At 62.4% G+C, this 16,966-nt stretch overlaps 1 protein-coding gene across 2 annotated transcripts; it reads left to right on the top strand.

The window, feature by feature from the left end:
* The first annotated feature begins 49 nt into the window (after positions 1-49).
* On the top strand, positions 50-13,490 carry NOM1 (nucleolar protein with MIF4G domain 1). Of its 2 annotated transcripts, none has more exons than XM_037049509.1 (11): positions 50-1,116; positions 2,987-3,114; positions 4,160-4,355; positions 6,056-6,379; positions 8,155-8,265; positions 8,400-8,567; positions 8,648-8,769; positions 9,639-9,771; positions 10,165-10,296; positions 11,613-11,722; positions 11,994-13,490. In XM_037049509.1, the coding sequence occupies exons 1-11, from the start codon at positions 67-69 to the stop codon at positions 12,166-12,168; spliced, it is 2,649 nt and encodes an 882-aa protein (XP_036905404.1). In that variant the 5' UTR covers positions 50-66; the 3' UTR covers positions 12,169-13,490. The 2 variants fall into 2 exon arrangements, with proteins under 2 accessions (XP_036905404.1, XP_036905405.1); XM_037049510.1 differs by having other exon boundaries at positions 2,990-3,114.
* The last annotated feature ends 3,476 nt before the right edge of the window (positions 13,491-16,966 follow it).

The following is a 16,966-nucleotide window of genomic DNA, read 5'->3' on the forward strand; positions in this document are numbered from 1 at the left end:
GCCGCGCTCCGCTTTCCGCCCGGAAGTCCCTCCTCTGTCGGAAGTCAACACCGGTGAGCCCGGAAGATGGCGGCGTCCACGAGTGCGGAGTCGCGGGGCTCCGGTGGCTGCCGGCGACGCGTGGGTCGCGGAAAGCGTCCGGGCAGGCGCGGGCCTGGGGGCGACGGGGCCGGAACCCTGAAGCGGCTAAAGCTAGCAGTGGAGGAGTTCGTGCAGGCGGCCTCCGAGGGCCAGCCTCCAGGCGGCCGCGAGGGGCCCCAGGCGGAGCGGAGCACGCGGCCGGGCGGCAGGAAGAACCGCAAGGAGCTGAGAAAAGAAAAGCGACGACTGAAGAAGGCGCGCCGGCTGCAGAGGACTGCGGGCCCCTCGCAGGGCCCGGGCGGCGGGGCCGGAACTGCGAGCGGGCACCAGACGGAGGGCGCTAAGGGGCCGGGTGGCCGGCCGTCCCCGCCGCGTCGGGCCCCACGGCCGCCACAGGCCCCGCCGCCTCCCCGGGCCCCAGCGAAGGCCAAGGCCTCCCCGACCAAGGCCAAGGCCGCTTCAGCCAGGGCCTCCCACAGGGACACCCGGCCCTCGGCCGCTGCCGCCAACGCCGCCCGGAAACGGGCGCTCCTTGCGGCCAACGAGGAGGAGGACCGAGAGATCCGGAAGCTGGAGCGCTGTCTGGGCTTAAACAAGCGCAGGAGGAAGGGCGACGCCAGCTCGGTGCCTCTCAGCTTCGCCCGCGACGGGCTCGACTACATCTTGGGAGCCCTGGGGTCCGGGGACGGCAGTGGCTTGTATGACAGCGGCAGTGAGGAGGAGGGGGACCCCGGACAGGCGGCCCGCGAGAGCGACGGAGAGAGTGTTGCCGGAGGTGAGAGCGACGCCGGGGACGGGAGCGACCGGGAGAGCATCGCCGGGGACGAGAGCGACAACGACAGCGACAGCGACTCCGGGGACGGGAGCGGGGAACAAGAGGACGAGCTGGAGCAGGAGGAGGATGTACAGAAGGAAAACCGAAAAAAAGAAGTAGAAGGGAGCGCGAAGGGGAAATGCGGGACGAAGACAGTCCGTTTTGCGGAGGATGAAGGCAAGCGTGAAAGTCCCCCAGAGGATGTTGACGCGGCACAGCAGGTATCGAGGGAACAGGTTCAGTCCCTGGGACTCCCCTCAAAATCATGATGGGGACAGCGTGGGACGCAGGGGCACAATATGTGTTTGAGCTGAGTGTGGGGAAATCTGTTGATCTGCTTCCTCTATGTAAATTCCCATCGTGAAGAGTTAAGGGAGAAAACCTGTCTCAGGGCCTTTTACCCCAGGGACTAAAAAGCCATTGGCGCCGCTTGTCCCCAGGGACATCCCCGGTCCCGTTTCCTGCCTCGTCTCCAACCCTGGCCCTGACCACCCCCCTTTGCTTTGCCCCTCGCCTTGTCTTCCTTCACCTAGGCCTTTTCCTTTCCTACGGCTCCAGCGTCTTCGTAAAACACTAAGCTGATCAATGACACTGGCTTCAGTGGTCTCATTGGAGATCAAGTTCACAGGCCTGGACGGGCCTGCACGGGCTTCCCTGCCTGTTAAACCAGCTTCACCCCACAGGCGCCTTGAAGGCAGCCAGTGGAGTTGCTGTTGCCTTTACCAGCGCCCCGCCCCCAGGTTTGCTTCCTTTGCATTCAGTTACTTGCTGTGCACTGTGGTCTGAAGATAACTCAGTGAAAAGTTACAGAAAGAAACAGCTCATGAGCTTTGAGTTGGGAGGTGTTCTGAGAAGTGAGGAAACCTCATGCTGCCCTGCTCCGTCCAGGGTCATCTCTTTGTCCTTCTCATCGAGGTTTTGTTTGCCACCCGCCCTGGAGTCACTTAGTAGCCCCAACGTCTGAGTGTCCAGGTCACTTGTAGTGTTGTGTTGCATGTGTCCAAACAACTCATTTCCCTAACGACCCCGAAGCGTAGGCGTAGTGTTGCTGGCGATTCGGATTTGCCGACAAGGGGCCATAAAGTGCTTCCTTCCGGTGGAGAGGTCTGTATGTCGAGGTTAGCACTGTCTGCCGTCTCAGGTGTCTTCAGGGGCGTGCGACAGAACCCCCGCAGACAAAGGGGGGCTGCCTCCCTGTCACTCCCACCGGCAAGGCTTCCCTGTGTATCTGCTCATGTCAGGTGTCGCTGGGACTCTCCCCATCTTGGGGGGACAGGCTGTCTCTGGCTCTCTCCCTGGTGCCTTTGCGCCCACACTCGGCACAGCCCCTGAGCGCTGCGGCTCCTGTCGCTAACCCCAGCTCCTGTCACTAACGAGGGTCAGCCTCATTTCCAGCTGCTCCTGGCTCTCCTGCCCAGCTGGTGCAGACAGAGCCGACACCGTGCACACTGGGGTCGTTGCAGAGTGGCCGTGGCCGTGCACGCCAGTGTGCTTTCTCCAGAGCGCGAGCTCCCTGACAGTGCAGATCATCCCTACAGGTGTTTCCTTAGGGCTGCCACCTGGGAGCCAGGGTGTGAGGGCCCGTGATCACAGTTGGTGGCTCTGGCAGTTGACAGTCTAGGAGAGTGAGCAGTGGGTTGGTTTTGACTTCATCGTGAAATTTAGATACTAGTTTCTGACAAGTTTGAAATTACCTTAGCCCACTTTGCCAGCACAGCCAGCGGTGCATTTGGCGTGTGCGTGCAGCGTGCCGCTGCATGGCGCCCCTGTAAGTTACAAGTTACGCCTGGACGGAGCATGGACGGTCAGCACGGCTGGCAGATCCCCAGGGGCCCAGCCAGGTCTGAGGAACTGCAGAGGGAACCGGGGCGGGGAAGTGCATTCCTGTCGGCGCAGAGGGTGCGCCCAGACGCTGAGCGCTCACCCGGGCTGTTCTGGCACTCGGTGCCTGTCTGACGCTGGTTCGCAGCCGTGGTCAGTGGGCGCAGCTTCTGCCGGGTCCTGGGAGTTTAACACCCAAGTGTGAAAAGCACGGGGGGAAGTGGGACCTGTTCAGTGTAGGCTTTTGTCATGTGTTACTGTCCTTTCCAGCAGCGTTGCGGTGACAACGGCGAGAAGTATGTCCCCCCGCATGTGCGGAGGGCGGAGGAGGCCGTGGACGCCCAGAAGAGGGAGGAGAGACAGAGGCTCCAGAAGCAGGTGCAAGGCCTGATCAACAGGTAACCTCAACAGGTGTCGCTCAGAGGAGCCGGCCGTTCTCTGAAAACGCAGACACTGTCCCGGGAATTGGAACCTGGTGAGGGGCAGGACTGCCGCCACTGATTGGCTCCCTTCCGCCCCCACCCCGGTGCAGGCAGACCCCTCCGGGGAGCAGGGCGCCCACCAGTTCCCCTCGGTGCCCGTCAGAGCTGGAGAGCCACACAGGTGCCTGGGGGCCGTCTGGAGAAGTCTTGGGGGCGGGCGGCAGCACTGGCCGTCCCCTGCAGAGGCAAGGTCACAGCCTGTATTGGCCTCCTGGGTGGGCAAGAGGTCCTCCATCCCCGGCCCCCCCCCCCCCGCAACGTGTGTGAGCTCTGCATTGTCACCCCATCGAAGGGCCGTCCACCTGAAACCTGAAACCTGCATCATTTTGTCAACCAGCGTCACCCCAATAAGTTCAGTTGGAAACAGAACTGGCCCCGCACCCTGAGCTCTCCTGCTACCCCTTAAGATCACACCCTTGTTGCTTTTTAAAATGTTTCTTTTTAATGGAAACAAAACACTATCATGGTGCACCTGGAATTGCACCAGACATGCCGTTTTAATGTTCTATATGAACACGGGGTGTGTGTCCCCCGCCCCTCGGCACCCTAGGAAGCAGGGCAACCTTTCCTCAGTGTCTAGCAACTCGAGATTTCCATGTCAGCCAAAAAACGGGAAGTTGTCCCCAGCAGCATGTGCTGGTGTGCAGGGCAGGTTCCCTGGGGACATGGGGCGGGGGCACCCATGCAGCGCATGCAGCACCCTCAGCACCGTGCAGTCTTACAGGGGTCCTGGGTGCCCCGCGCTGTGGCTGTGTGTCTGTGGGAAGACAGCAGCCACGTGGCTGCAGGGTGCCGGAGGGCTGGGTTCCAGGGCCGGGGGAGGGCCGCTGGTGGAACAGCAGGCCCCTGAAACGTGGTCTTCACGTCGGGGCAGAGAGCTGTGCCTTTGGTTCCTGAGGGACACGTGAAATGACTCCTGATGGCGGCACCCCTGCTGCTCTCTCCTCACGCATGTGTGCAGGCTGAGCGAGCCCAACCTGCCCTCCATCAGCGGGCAGCTGGAGGAGCTGTACACGCGCCACAGCCGGAAGGACGTGAGCGACACGCTGACCGGGGTCATCCTGAGCGCCTGCGCCCCAGACTGGGCCGCGCCCAGCCGGCTGGTGATGGAGCACGTTCTCCTGGTCAGCGTCCTGCACTGCACAGTGGGCATCGAGGTAGGCCGGGCCCGTGGGGGCTGGGTTGGTCGGCTGTGGCGTTTGCGTTGGGCGGTTCTCACCTGTCTTTGGTGTCGGTCAGTTTATCTTCCTTGGGGCTGACATGGCCTGGCCTTCAGTTCCTCGGGGCCGCTCCAGGAGTCTTACGGAGGGATGGTTGTTCCGGTGCCTTCCGGTGCCCCTCTCCTGAGAGCAGGCCTGGCTGCGGAGCCCGGGGCTCCATGTCCTCACCACAAGGTCCTCACCACAAGGTCCCCACAGCCTCCAGCAGGAGGAGTCACACTTCACAGGTGCAGCAGAGCCCAGGGAGCTGCTTGACGGCCCCAGACCGCAGGCCTGTGTTCGGCTCCTGGCCCACTGTGTGTCCCGCCATCCCGGTCTGCCAGGCGCTTTGTCGTTCTAGAGCAGGGTGTCAGACTCGTCTTCACCGGGGGGCTGCCGCAGCCTCCTGGTGGCCTCCAAAGGGCCAGAGGTGGTGTTAGGACTGTGTCGGTGTAACTGCTCCTTACCTAGGGGCGAGGAGCTGGGCTCGGCCGCCGGGCGGAAACAAGGTGGAGGGTGGATTCGGTCCTCGGCCTTGTGTTTGCCACCTGTGTTCCAGTGTTTGCTGTTGTCAACCTGAAGAATCTTTGGGGGTTGTACAGAGAGGGACTCTTCCTTTGCAGTGCACAAACTCGCCAGAACAAGGCCTCCTTCGTGCTGTTAGGGTCCTGTAGTGACAGCGGTGTGGGGCAGATGTTGCCCCTGTCCCGAGCTCCGCTCCGTCCTCCAGCCACCCCCTGGGGGCCCTGGCCGCCACCGCTGCCTCTGCAGAAGGTCTAGCGAGTTTCACAAGTAGGGAGTGTCCCCGAGAGCCTGGGTGGATATGTGCTCGTTCCGGGTAACCGGGTCACCTCTGCCTGGACTGGGGGCAGGACAGAGGACAGACACTGGCTCCGTGCCTTGGGGCCTTGGGACTCCCCAGCTCCACAAGCCCCAGCTGCTTGGGGGTCAGTCTTCTGAAGTTTTATCTCTAAGAGCTCTTCCTGTCCCACACGTGACGCCGAGTGGCGCTCTCCGCAGCAGAGTGTGGCCGAGCCCCAGGCGCCGCTCCCAGTGCCTAGAGTCGCACAGTTTGGCACTGGTGGGGGCTCTGCTGGTGCCCGCGGCCCCCTGCATCAGAGCGGCTGGCCCCAAACCTGGCGGTTTCGGCTCAGACGGAACTTCATGTGGCTGCAGTGAGAGCTGTGGCCCCTGACCACCTGCAGCGTGTCAGGTGCTTGCTGGACCTGGAAGCCACTGGTCTGTGTCTCCTAGAACCCTTTGCTGAAGGCGCGAAGGACACTGGGCGTGACTTGTGTGGGGAGGTCGTAGGGGCCTCCCACTGAGTCGGGGCTGGGGCTGTGAGCTCTCCCGCCGCCGCCGTGCCCACCAAGTCCAGAGTGTCCCAGAGCCCAAGGCAGCAGTGACCGCACCGCTCTGGAGCCTCTTAAAAATCAGAAATCTGATCTCAGTAGGTTTGTGTTAGAATTCAAAGTCAGATTGACACACACACTTGAGTAACTTGAATGACGTGAGCCATATTTCTACTTTTAAATGCTGTGCTGAATCACATTTTAATCTGAGACGTTCTGTAAATTGAGAATTTTGACCTGTTGTGGTACCATTAAAGAACCATCTTCACGTGTCGCGCACACGGCGCCGGTCTGTGTCCCGTCCAGGTCGGAGCCCACTTCCTGGAGGCTGTGGTGCGGAGGTTCGACGGTGCGTACAGAGCAGGCGGCGCGGGCAGGGAGTGCGACAACCTGCTCACCATCCTCGCCCACCTGTACGGCTTCCGCGTGGTGCAGTCTCTGCTCGTCCTCGACCTGCTGAGGAGGCTCGTTGCGACCTTCACAGAGAGGGACGTCGAGCTGGTCCTGCTGCTGCTGAGACACGTGGGCTTCGCGCTGAGGAAGGACGACGCCCTGTCCCTCAAGGAGCTGATCGCGGAGGCCCAGGCCAAAGCCCGCGAGGCGGGCGACAGGTTTCGGGACCAGACCCGGGTACGGTGTGCCCCCTGGCCTTGTTGCCCGAACATGCAGACACTGGCCAGCACTTAGAAACGTGTGGGGGGGGGGGGGCGGAATACTCCATTTCCCTTCCTCACAGTCTGTTCCCCTTTGACTTCACGGCTTTGTCTTTGGTGCATGAGTGAGCTGTAGCTCTTTACCGAGAGCTCGGGTGCTCTGTGGGTTTGAGAAACAGTCTGTTTCCCACACTTCCACTCGCAGTGTTTGCTAAGAAAGGCCACGTGGCTCAGGACTCAGGGTCAGCCCCCCGGAATTCTGCNGGGGGGGGGGGGTGGCGGAATACTCCGTTTCCCTTCCTCACAGTCTGTTCCCCTTTGACTTCACGGCTTTGCCTTTGGTGCATGAGTGAGCTGTAGCTCTTTACCGAGAGCTCGGGTGCTCTGTGGGTTTGAGAAACAGTCTGTTTCCCACACTTCCACTCGCAGTGTTTGCTAAGAAAGGCCACGTGGCTCGGGACTCAGGGTCAGCCCCCCAGAATTCTGCACTGGCCACTGGACAGTGACGTGCCCTGAGACTTCCAAGCCTTGGTTTCCCGTCTGGGAAGCGGGGCTGATCACGACTCCTGCCTCGTTTCTGGTTCTGCAGATTGAGAGGGACGGGGGACTGGGGAAGCCCCTGTGGGATGTCCATGTGGGGCCCACGGGGGCAGGGTGGAGGCCATTGCAAGGACTAGGCTTCTGTCCTGGAGGCACCTGGAGGGTTCTGAGCACAGTGACCTGGAAGTGTTGGTGCTCAGGGTCACTGAGGCTACAATGCAGAGGAGGGAGGTGGTTGGCAGGGCGGCGCCCCTGCAGGGTCCGAGCCGGTGGTGGGGAGGGTCAGCTCAGTTGCAGTGGGCGTGGGTGTAGGAGTTAGGATTGACCAGACGGGGTGGGAGGGAGGGTGGGGGAGAGGAACAGGGTGGGTTCAACGCAGCCTCTCCACTTGGGCCTTCAGTGGGCGGCAGCAGCACGTGCTGGGGTGGGGGGTGCGCAGACTCAGAAGGGAAGGCTGGCCCAGCCCTGAGGCCCCGAAATGACAGTCCCTGGGAGCCCCGGGGGGGGAGGTCTGTACCCTCTGAGGAGGCCCCAAGGCTGTGAGGTGGGGCCTTGGGGTCGAGGAGGGCCGGTGCTCAGACACTGGACTGACACAGGCGCCAGGCTGGGGTGTCCCAGAGGAGGCACCCAGTGTCGAATCCCCGGAGGTCAAGTTTGAAACACAGAAGTACGCCATGGTTGCCTGGGGCAGGGGTTGGTGGCAATGGGCGTGGCTGTTAATGTGTGGAAAGCTGCTTTTGCTGGGGGTGCTGAAATCATTGAAATTGTAGAGGGTTGCACGGCCCTGAACACGGTGAGTGCGCACTTGAAGTGGGTGAGGAAACCTCGGGAAAGGTGTCTGGGGTCTCTGCACTACTCTCGAGGCTTTATTCACTGGTCTCTACGTCTGGCTTCATTTCCAATTTAAAAGTCAAGCAAAAAGGCCAGGAGTGGGGACGGTGTCACCAGTGGGAGAGAGCAGGGGTGGTGCAGAGTGTGGGGCCTCGAGGGAGGGGCCTGGGCACCTGCGGGCACTGGTCTGGGCCCCGGGGGGAGGTCGGTACTTTACATGATCGCTATTAAAACACTCGAACGCTGGCGTACGCTCCAGGGGCAGGCGAGTGGAGACCCACCTGAGGCGGCCTGCACCGAGCTGGCCTGTTTCTCCCCATGTCGGAGGTCGGCTGCTTAGACTGTTTGAAACGACGGTGTTCACTTTCTTTGTATGTTAAGGTGCGATTTATGCTGGAGACCATGCTGGCACTGAGGAACAACGACATGCGGAAGATCCCGGGCTATGACCCCGAGCCTGCCGAGCGGCTGAGGAAGCTGCAGAGAACCTTGGTAAACCGTCCCGGCTGCCGTGACTCGTCTCGGTGGGCCCTCAGCAGAGGCGCCATCGTCAGGGACAGAAGGCGGGGGTGGTGGACCGCCTGGACCAGCCGAAGCGTTTCACCTGCTTCTTTTCCTTCCGTCAGGTGCGCGGCGCTGGCTCGGGCACGGAAACACAGCTGCGTGTGTCCTGGGACAGCGTCCTGAATGCCCAGCAGACCGGGCGCTGGTGGATCGTGGGGTCTGCCTGGAGCGGGACCCCAATGATCGACAACAGTCAGCAGAAGGCCCTGCAGAAGCCGCTGGCTGGTACGGTACGTGGTCGGGCCGCAGAAGCGTGTACGCTGTGTCTCAGAACCCTGACCACAGTGGCTCTGGTCACCCCTCTTCTCAGGTCAGCACCAAGATGCTGGAGCTTGCGCGGAAGCAGAGGATGAACACCGACGTCAGGAGAAACATCTTCTGTACCATCATGACCAGCGAAGACTTCCTGGATGCATTTGGAAAGCTTCTAAAGTAAGTGTGCGTGCGAGGCCTGCCTTTCGGCCAGTTCCAGGCCGTAGTACGTTCTCGTGAAAGCTACTGAGGGACCGGCTGGCCGTTCTCGGTGGTTCTCCTGAATTGCTTCAAGTCTCCAGGTTGGAGGTGTCTTTCTAATAGTGAATTTAGGACTGCCTTGTATAGTTGCTGTAAGTAGTTGCAGTATGATTTTTAAAAGTACCTGTGTGGTGTTTACAAGGAGCTACTAAGCGTATCCAGCTGTGTTTCTCCCTTCAAACTTGGAATGAAATAGAGGGACATGTCACAGCACTGGACGCTTGCCCAAACTCGGCCCTGTACTGGGTGGGAGCTGGTCACTCTGGACAGGCGGTGCCGGCTCAGACCTGGCCCTGAGGGCCGTCAGCCGGATGTCAGTCCTGCTTCCTGTCACTCAGGAACCAGTCACAGGCCTTTGTCGCCAGCACAGGACTCAGGTCGGTGTCCCTCTGGGGACAGGACTGGGCCCTTCGCTCCTGTCTTGTTACTGCCGCCTCCTCTGCTCGGCTCCCTTTTAACCCAGCTGCCAGGCAGTGTGATCCTCTGAAAGGTTTTGCCTTAAACCTGTTCAGATTTTTTTAAGGTTTTATTTATTTTTAGAGAGAGAGGAAAGGAGAGAGAAAGGAAGAGAAACATCGATGTACGAGAAGTACATCGATTGGTTGCCTCTTGCACAGGCACCAGCTGGGGACCTGGCCTGCAACCCAGGCCTGTGCCCTGACTGGGAATTGAACCAGCGACCTTTCGGTTCGCAGGCCAGTGCTCAGTCCACTGGGGCACAGCAGCCGGGGCGACCTGTCAGATCTGGTGGGGTGAGACCTCCCATTGCCGCTGCGTGTCTTCTGCAGGCTTGGTCTCAAGGACCGGCAGGAGAGGGAGGTGGTGCACGTGCTCGTGGACTGCTGCCTGCAGGAGGAGAGCTACAACCCCTTCTACGCCTTCCTGGCCGGCAAGCTCTGCGGCTACGAGAGGAGGTTCCAGGTGACTGGTCCGAGGGCCAGCAGGCCCCTGCGCTGCATTGTCCTCTCCAGGTGTCCCGTCATCTGGGCTCCCTCTGGTGGGCGTCCTGCATCAGGCCACAGGGAGAGCAGCCGGGTCAGCCCACACCACGTCCTCCGAGCCACCTGTCTGGTCCCAGCGAGGGGCTGTCCCTGCCTGCAGCTGGCCGAGTGCGTCTGGCCCGACACCGCACCATCCTTGTCTGAGGTTGCCACAGGCATGAGGGACACGTCGTGCCCCTGTCCCCGCAGGCCGCAGCACGTTGGGGAGGGTGCTGCGACTGCGTGGCTCTGCAGGACCCCTTCAGATGAGGTTCTCAGAGAGTCAGTCTAGCCGCTCGCTGCATTTCAACTTCTTTTTTCCTTCTTACCTTAGATGACCTTCCAGTTCAGCATATGGGACAAATTTCGGGACTTGGAGAATTTGCCAGCCACTAATTTCTCCAATCTGGTCCATCTGGTGGCCCACTTGTTGAAGACAAAATCACTTCCCCTTTCCATCCTCAAGGTTTGTGTGACGTTACTGAAGGTGAAGAGGACGATGACCCAGGCGTTTGTGCACTCAAGGCCCCGGGGCCCTGGTTTGCTCGCCCAGCGGCTCTGTGTCAGCCACGGGCTCCCATGGGCGGGGCCTGATTCCGGGCCTGATTTCCTGGCCACTGCCAAGCGGGGAGGCAGGGGGACACAGAGGTCCCCCGTCCCTCAGAGCAGCAGTGTGGCAGCTGTGGCCACTTTCCCCACCACAGGGCGGGTCACAGCACGGGCACCGCCTCGCCGGCCCCCTTCCCATGGGGCGTCGCGTCTGTGAAAAGCAGGAGCCTGGGTGCGGGTCTGCACTGGACGGTGAAGCCTGGGCGCAGGAGAGGGGGTTCCAGGCAGTCCGCTGGGCGGGGGCCGTGGGGCCACGTGTCCTGCAGAGTGGACTGTGGGAGAGCCCAAGGGTCGGAGAGGGGTTGGGCCTGGATCCCTGTGCTGTCTCCTCCCTGCCCCTCAGGCCTGGCAGCACCGTGGTTTCCTGCGTGTCCTTGGTCTCTTTGGGTGTGTGGTTTTGGCCACGGACTGAAGATGAGGGCTGGGCCGCACATGGCCATCCCCCTTACCTGCAAGGGGTCGCTCCAGGACCCCTCATGGGTGCCTGGAGCCACAGACAGTGCCGAACCCTCGCGCGCTGCGCTCCCACACACGCGTGCCCTCGCTGAGGTCAGCGTGTGGGCCCAGCGCTCCCAGAGGCGCATGGCTTCAGCCCCTTGTGGGGCAGAGTGAGCTCAGTGACGGGGTGGGGGGAGGTGCGCAGCAGCAGTCCTGTGGCCGTGGTCTCCAGCGCCTTGCTGTCCTGTGCCGCCCTCCCTCGTGTGACGAGGTGAGGTGACAGGGAGTGAGGCCAGTGGCGCAGCGTCAGGCTGCTGCGGGCCACATGACCGTGTGGCAGGAGGAGGGCCCTCTGCCCTGGGTCACCCTGGGCCACGGAGCCCTGGTGACATCAGAGGTTAGAGAAGCTGACTGTTGTGGGCCACGGTTAGCCACAGTGACTGAAAGCATGGCGGAGGCAGCCAAGGGTGGGGAGTGGTGCTGGGCCGCCTTCTGAAGGGGCCACCGGGGACAGAGCCGATCGAGCCTGCCCGTCACTGGAGCGGACCTTGTGCCCAGCTGTGCGGTGGACACCCCAGCCGCTGCGTGGAGGGGCTCCCGCGGCCCCTCAGACATGGTTACCGCGTGCAGCTGGACGTGGCTTCACTTAAGGGCGGCTCTGACTGGATCCAGGACCTGTCAGAGAGCATCAGCTCCGTCCCTGCAGCTTTGTCTGTCTCTGTCCTGACCCTTCAGGTGGTCGAGTTCAGTGAACTGGACAAGCCCAGAGTCCACTTTTTACGGAGAGTGTTGTACATGCTGTTGATGGAAACAGAAGTTGAAGACCTGGGTGTGATCTTCACCAGGTAGGTGCTGGCCTGTTTGGACGCAGTGCGGGCAGGAGCCGGGCTCACGCCCGCCAAGTCGGGGCCGCAGGTTGCCGTAGTCACTGCAGGGTCGCAGCCTCAGTCCCTGTAGTTTTCAGCTAGCGTCTCACCGGGTGGATTCTGGGCACGGGCAGCCCGTCTAGCAGTGGACTGGCACTGACTCCCGGCAGGCGGGGGTGGCGTGCCCCTAAGAAGTCTCCCTGTCTGAGCCCCAGCCGTGCTGACGGCCGGCACGGTTCCTGCCTTCCAGGGTGTCCGACAACCCGAAGCTGGGCGTGCTGCGCGAAGGCCTGAAGCTCTTCATCAGCCACTTCCTGCTGAAGGGCGCGCAGGCACCCCGCAGTGCCGAGGAGGTCAGCGCACTGCGGGAGAGAGCCGAGCTCGCCACCCGGGCCCTGCAGGGCCGGGCTGCCCTGAGGATGTAGGGCGTGCAGGGCCTGCGTTCGGCTCAGCGGACTGGAGGAGCGGGGAGAGCCGCAGCCTGGCCTGCTGCACCTCAGATGTTGTATTCTGGGTATCTTCTGATCTGAGGCTGTGCATGTGTTGTAGACACTCGTGTGTGTGTGGGAGGCCTGGGCCGCCACTGGACAGGGCTCTGGCGAGACCGGCAGTGTGCGGTGTGTGCACCTGCGTGCCTCTCCTGTCTGCGTGGACAGACGAGGCAGGCCACTAGGGGCAGTTACAAGGACGTGGGCTCCATTTTCACCTGGCCTGTCGGCGCAGAGCTCAGAATCCGTCAGTGACACGTGGCGCCTGCTCCTCGGTCCATTGTCAGGTATTGGGAACGCTCCCCCCTTCCGGGGCTGTCAGCGGCAGCCGGGCACGGGGCTGTACGTGTGCAGGCCATGTGACTTGTTGAGGTGCGTCCCTCCTGTGTCTGTTGGCTGCAGCTGGGAAGCGGCGACGGGGGTTCAGGGGACTGGTGCCCGCGGAGACCAGCGTACGCCCAGTGAGGCGCGTGCCGCCTGCTGACAGCAGACTGAGCCTGTGGTGCGCCCGCCACCACCGAGACGAGCATCGTCGCTTCCAGCCCTGAGTGTGCGTCCCTCCCAGGTACCGCAGGCCTGATGTAAACGTCACTTCTGGTGGCTGCAGAAAGTGGCCGCGTGTGCCACACGCACACAAGCCCTGCAGGTGCTGCCCTGCACTGGGGCCTCCTGGGCAGCCGCCCGGCACGAGGGAGCCCCCGGTCAGGCCCCCTGGTGCACACACGCACGGCACCAATGCGACCCGGCAGCAGCTTGGGGCAGGAACTGGTGTGAGTCCCGAGGTCTGGGCGCCTGAGCTGGCGGGCCAGTCTGACCGTGCAGGAGTCATGGGAAACCCAAGCCGGGCCCCCGTGGGCTCTGGGCTTGGGCGGTGAGAGGGCTGAGGGGTCAAGTGCACCCGAGTCTCCACCTCCTCCCGGGGTTTTCACAAGGAGCCTCTGCTGGCTGGTGACTGGGTGTGAGGACTGCACCACCTGAGGGCCCCGGGCCGGAATGTCCCTCCCCCTGCCCCCTTCGTGGAGAAGAAAGGCTGTCACCCCTGCCCAAGCTCCTGTGTCCTCACAGGTGACTTGCAGGTGACTGTTCACACTGACAGGGATGTAGGCCCCAGAGCTCAGCCAGGTGGCTCTGTGACTTGCCTGCACCTGTAAATGAAGAGGCTGGGGCAGGGCGGAGGGGCATCTGGGAAGCTTCCAAGGACTGGGCACCTTCGTCCAGGTCGGGGTCTGGCTCGGTGGAGCCTGCGGAGGTCCTGATTGAGGGCACAGGCCTGCTGCTCCAGGAGTGGCCTGAGGACCCTGGCGGAGAGTGGAGGGTGAGGAGGGGGGTGCGCGCAGTGGGGCAGCCTGCCTTGAGACCACGGAGTCCGCCAGGGGGGCTAGAACAGGCCATGCACCTGGGCAGGGGGGTTACCGGAGTGGGGCCTGGCGTGGGCCCAGCAGCTTGGGGCAGGCAGAGGGGGAGGGCAGTGTCCACTGGGGCCTCTGAAGAGACTCCTGACCGGGCACAAAGGGAGCCCCAAACAGGACCTGAGTGACATGGATACAGGGCGTCCTGGGAGACCGGGTGGGCCTGGGAACAAGAGCTTTGCTGGTTCTCACTCTGTCTCCTGTTCCAAGAGCTGTCCGTCAGGGCTGGCGGAGGGATGGGGTCATGAGGTGCCATTTATCTTGTGGAGAGCTGGAGAGACGATGAAAAATGAAGCTGGCGTGATAAGGTGATGAAAGGGAGTGGGGGCGGCTCGAAACATGCTGCGGTGACTTCAGGGCCCTGCGGGGCACGTGTGTTTGGGAGACAAAGCCTCGTGTGTCCGGCCCCAGAGCCAGCGGTTTGGCCTTGAGCACATCCAGAGGGGACGTGTGAGCCTGCGACCTCCCGCGGATGGCCAGGCCGCCACTTTCCCACCCCCACCCACCCCCCACGGCCCCAGGGGGGTGAGGTTTCCTGGCCCCTCACCTGGGCCTGTTGCCCTGCCAGCCCACGGCCGGAGTCCGGAGTGAGAACCTGGACGACCCTCACTGGGCCGAGGGAAGTCCAGACACGGGGAGCGACTCAGCTCTGGCCTGAGTGAAACGGTTAGTTAGGTGCATTTAAAACCTGTCCTCCAGCCTGGCTGGTGTGGCTCAGGGGACTGAGCGCTGGCCTGCAAAATGAAGGGTCGCTGATGCACTTCCCCAGGTGTGCCCTGGGTGTGGGCCCGGTCCCCAGTAGCAGGCATGAAAGAAGCGACAGATCCATGGTCCCCTCTCTGTAAAAGCTAAATAAAATGTTTTCTAAAAACTTGTTCTTCATAGAAAGGCACATATACGGACCGCTCGTTTCGTTTCCTCAGAGAGGCGTGTTTCCGGAGAAGGAGGGAGGGTTCTTCCCCTTCTCTCTCTGGCTGGCCCCTGGCCGACCGCCCCACTTGCTTTCTCGTGCCTACGGGGTGGGCAGGGGCAGGTGTCCAGCTGGAGCACACGGAACACAGAGCCTGTTGTGACCGTCCACCAGTCACCGTTCTGCAGGCACACGTCCGCACACGGGAGGTTCAGGGGCGTCGTCGGGGAGCCCAGACACAGGGATGCTCAGCTCCTAAACCTCCTCCTGTGTCCCCCGAGATGGGACGCCCTCCGGTGCCCAAGGCGCCACCATCACAGCCGAGTTCACACAGCCTCGTCCGGCCCATGGGCCAGGTGTGACACCGCCTGCCATTCCAAAGTCAAGTTTCCACTGCTGTCTGTCCTGAAGAGAGCAGCCACGGCTCAGGCGTGTCTGTCCACGCGGCACAGGACGCCACAGCCCTCCACTCGCAGGGGCGTCTCACGCAGGCTCCTGGGGTGCGCCTGTGTGTCACGTGGGTGGGAGCGAGCCTCCTTGCAGGCACGTTCGGGAGGTGCTCCCTCAGCGCCCGTCGTGGCCACGGACTTGTGTACTGAAAGGGACCTTTTTAACTTTGTCATTCTTCTCTCCTCTGGTTAAGGGTTTTTAATTTGTAATTATTTTTAGAGAGAGAGGAAGGGGGGGAGAGACTGATTGCTGTCCCCTTACTGATGTGTCATCGGTTCGTCCTTGTACGCGCCCTGGCCGGGGATTGAACCTGCAACCTTGGCTTGTCAGGACGATGCCCCAACCAATGGGAACCACCTGGCCAGCCTGCCTCTGTCCTTCTAAAGGGGAGTCAGTCACTCAAAGGTCAGGACATCTTACCGGAAAACCTGACAATCCTGCCAGAATTGGGCTCTCCCTGGGGCTGCCAAGGACCCGTTTCTGTCCCGCCGCTGCCCCCCGTCGGCAGCTGGCACCTTCCTGCCTGGGCCGGGCCATGCAGCCGGTTGGAGCGGCGTCCTGTGCACCGAAAGGCTCGGCTCCATCCTCCATCGGGACGTGTACGGGAGACACGTGGGTTGGTCTGTCTCTCTGTCCCTCCCTTCCCTCTTTCTCTAGAGTCAACAAGCAAACCCTCAGGTGAGGGCTTTTTTTTTAATGTACTTTCCTGTACTTCTTTCCACTTTTCCCAGAAAAGACCAAAGTAGCCACGTGGAGGCCGCTGCAGCAGCAGCACCGTGGGCGTCTGAGACGTCCCCACTCACTGTGGCGAGTGCAGGGTGTGTCCGCAGCAAAAGACCCCAGGTTGGGTGGGTGCCCTGCCAGGCCTGCCCGCAGCCTGGTCTCCCACCTGCCGTGGCAGGGCCCGCCTCACCCTGCCCCAGGCGTGCTTACCCGGGGCCCCTGGCTCCCAGCAGCGGGGCCTGACCTGCAGCGCAGCTGCCCCTCACGGCCCGGTGTCCAGGACTGGGGCAGTTTCTGGTCATACTGTCAGCACGCGGTGTCACCTTGTCTGTGGGCCGTTTCAAAAAAGATCGGGCACCGGCCTGTGCGGTCCTGTTTCTACTAGGTGACGTGCACCCCCTGCCAGCATGCTGGCCAGCCAGCGCAGACACCTGCCCAGTGTGGACAGCCAGGCCCAGTGGCCACCCCGTGCAACACCAGGCCATGGAGTGCATGTGGCCCTGACGTCTCCTGCAGCTGTGCCCGGGGCGGGGGGCCCACAGCCAGGGCCCGGAGTGACAGCAGGTGTCTTCCTGGGGGGCAGGCCGCTGGGCCACACTGCACGCTCTCCTTCACACTTGTCTCCAGTTCCGTCCGCTGAGGGGACGGGCCAGGTGACCGGCTGTCCTGGCTGGTCAGGGACTGGGGCTCTCCTGGGGGGCTGGGCTTTCACTGGTCAAACTGGGAAGGCCCTAGGGAACCGCAAGGTTGGGCCCTGGGGACAGTGCATGGTCTCCAGCACGATGTCTGGTGAGACCCTCGGGGACCAGACAGGCTGGGTCCGGTAGCCGGCTGGTGACCCCCAGGAACCCTGGAGGCACCTGTGCCAGACGGTTCCAGAGCCACTCCGCCCTGCCCCTGTGCCCAGCGTCTCCACACCCCCCGCGTCCTCATCAGGAACGTGGCCAAAGAGACCGGAGGCCTGCTTACCCATGTGGAGGGCCCCCTGACGTCGGCAGGAGGGGGCGGCCCTGAGTCTGTGCCTTTACAACTTCCATCGAGTTCCGTGTCCTTTGGAGGGCTGAGTGCTGTGCTGGTCCCCAGGCAGGGTCCCGCCCCCTGAGGTGCACGGTTGGGGGCGGGGATCTCTGTGCCCATCCATTTGCACAGACCCTGCAGGCTGGGAGCCTCTTCCCGAGGGACTGGTGGTGTCGCCTGCGTCACGAAGATGCTCGTGGATCCTGCAGGTCGTGTTTTCCGTCTC

The sequence above is a fragment of the Sturnira hondurensis genome, unplaced genomic scaffold (genome assembly GCF_014824575.4).
Source record: "Sturnira hondurensis isolate 20B ecotype Veracruz unplaced genomic scaffold, ASM1482457v3 Scaffold0006496, whole genome shotgun sequence".
NCBI classification, from domain to species: Eukaryota; Metazoa; Chordata; class Mammalia; order Chiroptera; family Phyllostomidae; genus Sturnira; species Sturnira hondurensis.